Raw genomic sequence first — 6,363 nt, 5'->3', positions numbered from 1 at the left:
GCAGACCTCGTGCATTAAGTTCCGTCCAGGTGAAACAACAGAGGCCCCGTATCACGCACTTTTATTTTGCTCACGTTTTGCAGTACGGCTATACGCGAATCGCCTAAATTATGCCTGAGGACTTTTTCCAAAATACCAAGCAAACACAGCGTAAAATATCACAAAAATTTTCATTGTGTTGTTATGGAATTAATTCAGCATGTTATTTTTACAAAGCTTTCTATACGTGAAAGAACAGCTTCGTGACAATGATCGAGGCTTTTAAGGAATTGAACGTGTGTTTGTTGATAGGCGTGTTCTCAGTTACTCGAAGTAAGCGAACCCGATTATCATATCACGGGCGAAGGAGGGCAGATATTCGTAATAAAAGATCACCTATGTTTATTATGTCATTCATTATCCCATGGTGTTATTCAAGAGAACGTCGAAATTTCTGACGGCCATATATGCCTAACACTTTATCGTGCGAAGGCATTTCGATCTCAAACCAAGCAAGAGGTCTTGAACAGAGCGGAGTATTTACAATACGATGTAGAACTCCGTTTTTTTTTTTCGGTAACTCGGGCGTTGTGTGAAGCGTATACTTTGAAACTGCGCAAACCGTACGTAACAACTGGCTCGAATAGGGTGGGCTCCACCCAGAACTGTCCTGCGGTTCAAAAACGATTACTTGCAATAATACCTCCGCAGGTTTTGCGTGCCACAAACCACAATACAATTACGAGGGACGCCGTAGGGGAGGGCTCTGGAAATTTCAACCAGCTGGGGTTCCTCAGCGTACACATATATCTACATGTACGGGGACCTCAGCCGTTCTCGTCTGCTCGAAAATTTGGCCGGCATATGATCCCGCGACCTTCAGCTATGCGGTCGAGAGCCGTAACCCATTAGGCACTATTCACACGAGGAAAAGGAAAAAAATTCTCGAAGGAGAAGCAAGAGTTGCAGATCACGCGACAAAGACGTCACAGATTAGGGAGTATAAGCGGAACTTCGCCGTGTATACTGAGGAGACAGACCATTTCCCAGACAGGACAATCAATCACCCGTGATGGGGGGAAAAAACAGCTTTTCGGGCAGGCGCGAAATATGACACTTTTGCTCAGGTCGGGGCACACGGAATACTGTTGGATCGCAGCCTTCTACAAGCCTCCATAGTAGTATGGTCTCCCTCTGTGTTCGCCATGACCGTGGCAGCGAGGTACTTTTGAGGGGATATATCGCCTCCTGTTAACGTGACTAGACTCCGCCTTCACACGGGAGGATTCGTCCCCCGTGGCAATACCCCTTTAAAAACCATGGTTGGGCAGAAAAAGAATGATCGTGCCATTTTCTATACTCCATAAAGGAACACGGTGGTGCGCCGTCTCGTAGGAAGTATAGGCTACTATAAAGAATAGAATTAATCACCCATTCTCTTCGTAGTCGTATCTATTCATCTGCTCCCATCATTCGACGTATAAGACTGCGACACTAGTGGTCCATTGGTTATTGGCGCTACACTTACTCTATTTTCGCTCTTTTACTGCACGTGCTGAACTTATAACTCACATGTTAACGTTCACGAGGCTGCTGACAGTTTACCTTTCATTACATAACAAAGAAAGACATATTAGTGTCTACGTATACAGACCAACATTCTTGCATAACGAAATATTGGAACGCTGCAAAATCAGGTGCTGAGGAAGGCATCTATGAGCTTCAGCTACAGTTTTGGTTTATATCTAGTCTTTAATTTAATCTGTATGAGCTATAGACCACTCATATGGGACGGTGGTTTTGAAGCAAGTGTCGTTGCCTATCTACGTAGTAAAATATTAAGTATAACGACACCAGTTATGCAATCTATAATAAGGGCGTCCGTTTGTTGACAGAACTCTCCTCGCTTAACCACGCGTATACTACTGATTAGTTCATCGTGACCACCTAAGCCACTTGTGTCGTCTCTATAAGCGCACAGCAACGTATATGGAAACCTTTATCTTGAATGTCCCACCTAGGCTACCCTAAAAGAAATTCCCTGATGCATAGGATTTATTGGCAATCAATGCTTTGTGGCGTTACCATTCGCGAAAGTGGTGGCCATGTTAGCGGCGCTCATTCACGCCCAACACTTTTCTCTTGGAATCGATGACGTCGACGCCAGATGCGAAACGCTCGATCACACTGTACGCGGCTTCGGATGCGTCGGCTATTACGTGGTGTCCGGCGCGAGTCAGAACCACGTACGTGAGGTCCTTGGCGGTCTTGACGTAGCCCGTAAGTTTAGAACCAGGCCCGTCCGCGTACCAGGGTCTCCTCGCCGATTCTCTTAACTCCGACGCCCCTGTCCAGTTGAGCGTCATCAAGTACTTCTCTTGGTTCACCGTGGCAAATACCGTGTCTATTTGGCCCGTCAAGACAAGCATCCTTGTGGCATCGAGAAGATACTCGACTTTATCTCGCAAATCGGTGACGTAGTCTCTGGAGAGATGAAGCATCACCAGAAGCCGGCTACTGTCTACCGTAGCGTGGGAAGATAGGTGCAGAGCCCTTTTCAGAAGCGGCTTTTTCATGTAACGGAAGTAGTGGACGTATTCCCGGGGCTTCCGGTCACTGAACAGGCTCGCGTGGTCGTTGTAACCGGTGAGGTTCATGAAGAGGCTCGGCGTATGGTACAGCCGGAATATCGTGTGACTGAGAATGTTCAGCGCCGTGGTGCGGTTGTTGGCCCACAACTGGCGGACGCGATCCATCGTTTGGTTGAACACGTCTCGGCCGTGGGTGTCGAGCATGCCGAAATGGTACAGCGTGTCGGCTGAGTCCAGTAGGTCTAGAGCGTTGCCGAACACGGCAGACGCGGCAATCACGCCAGACACCTTGAGTGGTATGCTGGGATCTGGATTCTTCATTAAGCTGTAGGACAGGGCTACTGCTCCGCGAGCTAAGAAGAGAAACAAAGTAGGGAATTCCAATTAAGTATGAAACAACGCAATGGACTGCAGGCAAAATGAAGTATGGACATTTGTGTGCTTTTAAAATATTACCTAAACAGTATGTTTTAGGTGTATTCCGGGAGCAATACACTTTATGCACTTCGCGACCATCCACAAATTGGCCAGATTATAAATAGAAATGCATTAAGTGCCCGCTCATTTGCCGCCTAAAATGTGACGTCTATTTGCATAGACATAGCATCGAAATCGGACAAGGAAGGAAAGTCATCTATTTACTAATTTTCACAACATACGTGATCTTTTAAAGTTTCTCTACATGTTATCTTGTCACTTGCATGTGCCTCTAATAACCCTAAGCCAAACGTTTTTTTTTATAATTTCTTTTTTTCTTCAAATAATATAAACAAGTTATCATTTCGCCATTCAACACGTCAGTCTCCCATCAGCTCTGAGTTTAAGAGCTTGTGCCCATTCAAAGTATTTTGTTTTTCGTTTCTCGTAATGCCATCAGTGTCTTCGCCGGCTTTTGTAATACGGTGCCTATGTTTTCTATACCCCGTATCTCCCTTCAGACAACCATTTATAGATACTCTGTAAAGGACTGACGGTGTTAGCGGTAATAAATTACACTCAGCGCTTTCCTCCTGAAGTGTAAAGTTTCGACTCTTAAAATAAATAGCTCGATCGTTCCCTCACAGACTTTGAAAAATGAAACAGCACTGGAACAGGACGGATGCGAGAAGACACAAACACCGCGCTGACTAATGACCATGTTTCATTGCGTTTGAACTCCAATATATACAGAAATGCACAATCAGTAAACGTATCGAAAAACATGTTATCACGGAAACATGCCAATTCACACTTTCGACAGATATCTCATTTCACTTTTTTGAAGCAATATAGTGAAGCTACATGACAAAATGTTCTCCGCTATTCAAAAAGGCTAAAAAAGTTTCCGTGGTCCTTGCTTTGCGTTAGTGCCTAGAATATCGCTATTTTTAAAGATTAGTTCACAATCACATTTTTTGCAATGGTCTGCAACGTGCCAACTCACAGACACCTTTAGCGAGTATGAATGTTCTCCAAGCCTTTCATTTATGCATCGGCCTGTTTGACCTATGTAACATCTTCCGCAAGTGAGGATAATGTTATGAACAGTTTTCTCTGCAGTTAATGAAATGTTGCACGATCTTCTTTTTCCAGCGGGTTCCTGCAAGGTCATCGTTAGTCTTCTTGCAGAGACTAGGCGACTTATGAGGTGCGCTGAAAACGAATTTGACATTGGATTTTAGTGACACTTTCTTTAGATTGTGCGGCACACTTCATGAGCATATGGGAGGACCAGGATACTTTTGTCAGGGTTTTCTTTTTTCTTTTGGTTTTTTGGCGGTTTTAATGTTGCCATAATTTGCTCAGCAACATTACAAAGCAAGGTCAAAGGAAAGCCTATTGTTCGTAACCTCTGCAGCAGATCTTTAAAACTTGCATTCACTTGGTGGTGGTAAGATCATGACGGCGCGGCCGACAAAAAAAAAAAACAGATTTTGTGAGGCCACGTTTTCATAACTTTTAATGTGAAGACATGCAAGAGGCTACACATTTTTAACGAACGGGGTTCGTACCGCCTTGTCTAGCGAAACTTAACTAGTGAAATGTCCACTAACAATACCTTGAAATTTCTGGACATGCAAATATATTTTACCAATAAGCACGAGTCGGCGTCACAGTATTCCAAGAAAGACTATCGTCTATAAAAACACATAATACGAACAACGAAACACCACTGCGACCACTTCAGCCATATTTTGCCGTCCCGCGTCACACGCAGAGCTTGCATTTGGAGCGAGAAATTGCCACTCTCTCAAGTCCTTTCTCTTCATACCGAGTTCCCATGCTCACACTGTTCGGAGGTTCAGTTGCATGTCGTCAAACAGCAGATTGCCCCTATTGGCTGATAGCTGACGGCTTCAGGGACGGCTTCTGTATTAGATGCACATCTTGCCCTTTGGTTTGGTCACATGCCCGCACCTCGCTTATTAGTGGGCTGAGACTACGCAGTTGAAACACTAGCGCGCACAAGAATCCTAACGGGAGGTAACGATCACGTTTCATGACGCGCGTGCCCCTATATCTTGTTTCCCCCGTGTCATCTTTTCTGGTGTGGCTTCCAATGAGCTCTTCGGGAAGAGAGAAGAGAGGAAGGGCCTAAATTGTGCTACAAATCTGTGTAACTCCGCTCGTTCTCGTTCGATTTGAGAAATGTGTGCAGCCATCAATTAGCGAGGCAATTAGCAATGATACAAAGGTCAGTTATGATTACTTCCCAATGTGTCTTAGGACCCTTTGTATAGACCTTCGATGTGATGTGTGCTTCGCACAGCTGAATCGACTCACATCCGTAGCTCTCGCCGGCTACGTAGAGTTGGCGGTTCCTGTTCTCCGGGAACAAGAGCAGGAACTGCCTGAGGAATTCCCTCACGCCTGTCACGCAGTCATCGATGCTGCGAGCGTAGCCCTTCTCCGACTTCGTGAAGCTGAAGCCCGACCCTGCCGGCTGGTCGAGGAAGACGACGTTGAACATCTTCTGGACGGTGTGCTGCCTCCGGTAGAGCTTTCCTTCCGAGTTGACGCCCAGGGGCCCGACCTCGAGGAACTGGCCGAATGTGCCCGACTTTCCCGGCCCTCCTTGCAGGTATACCATGAGCGGCGCACGGTCGGGATTCACCTGACCAGGGAAACAGGCAAGCAGGCATAAAAATACGCATACTTCACTGCGGGGAAAAAAGCAAAAAGAAACTGATAGTACCAGTTTAATGACGTTGTAACGAATGTTGAAATAGCGAAATATAATGATAGCCTATAAATATAGCGCTATAATGATGGCCACTACCAATTGTGTACCACCATTCACGTCGCATGTAGTCAGCAAAAGAAAAAGTCACAGCTTTGCTGCAAAGCCGAAGCAATAAACACGATAGCAACAAAATGAAAGGTGACGCGCACAATGGCAAGCAAATCTAAATGTGCTCCGCGTTTTTCGCGCACAAATGACGCACGAAACGTACTTGCAGGTACAGATAAACGCGAATAAGCGTCTCAGTTGTTACTTCGCTGTGCCTGAAAAGCGCACCCTTTTCGCAAACCGAGGCTATGCAACGATCGCAGTGGCCTCTGTGCGCTCCGTAACTACAACAGAATCATTCCAGTGGAAGCCCAACGCCAGCCAAGACATATGACCCTCCCCACCGGTAGATAAGGGCGTGTGAGAGATTGTGCCCTCCCCTCCTCTCCGCGGGCCAAAGTACGCGTGAAAGATCAGAGCCGTCAATGACTTATTGCGCCATCTTGCTGATAATGCTTGCTGAATACACGATATCCCCCCCCCAGATGCCCGCCAACAGCTGCAAGTGGTAGATATAAATAG

The 6,363-nt window shown here is 46.0% G+C and overlaps 1 protein-coding gene across 1 annotated transcript; it reads right to left on the bottom strand.

The window, feature by feature from the left end:
* Window positions 1-2,016: 2,016 nt before the first annotated feature.
* LOC119164759 (venom serine carboxypeptidase) lies at window positions 2,017-5,658 on the bottom strand. The gene is made up of 2 exons (XM_075872847.1): window positions 5,334-5,658; window positions 2,017-2,923 (listed from the first exon to the last, which is right to left on the bottom strand). The coding sequence occupies exons 1-2, from the start codon at window positions 5,638-5,640 to the stop codon at window positions 2,088-2,090; spliced, it is 1,143 nt and encodes a 380-aa protein (XP_075728962.1). The 5' UTR covers window positions 5,641-5,658; the 3' UTR covers window positions 2,017-2,087.
* Window positions 5,659-6,363: the final 705 nt, after the last annotated feature.

The sequence above is a fragment of the Rhipicephalus microplus genome, chromosome 9, assembly GCF_043290135.1.
Source record: "Rhipicephalus microplus isolate Deutch F79 chromosome 9, USDA_Rmic, whole genome shotgun sequence".
Taxonomy (NCBI): Eukaryota; Metazoa; Arthropoda; class Arachnida; order Ixodida; family Ixodidae; genus Rhipicephalus; species Rhipicephalus microplus.
Note: the sequence above shows the minus strand (reverse complement) of the source record. Positions and strands in the feature narration are given on the sequence as shown.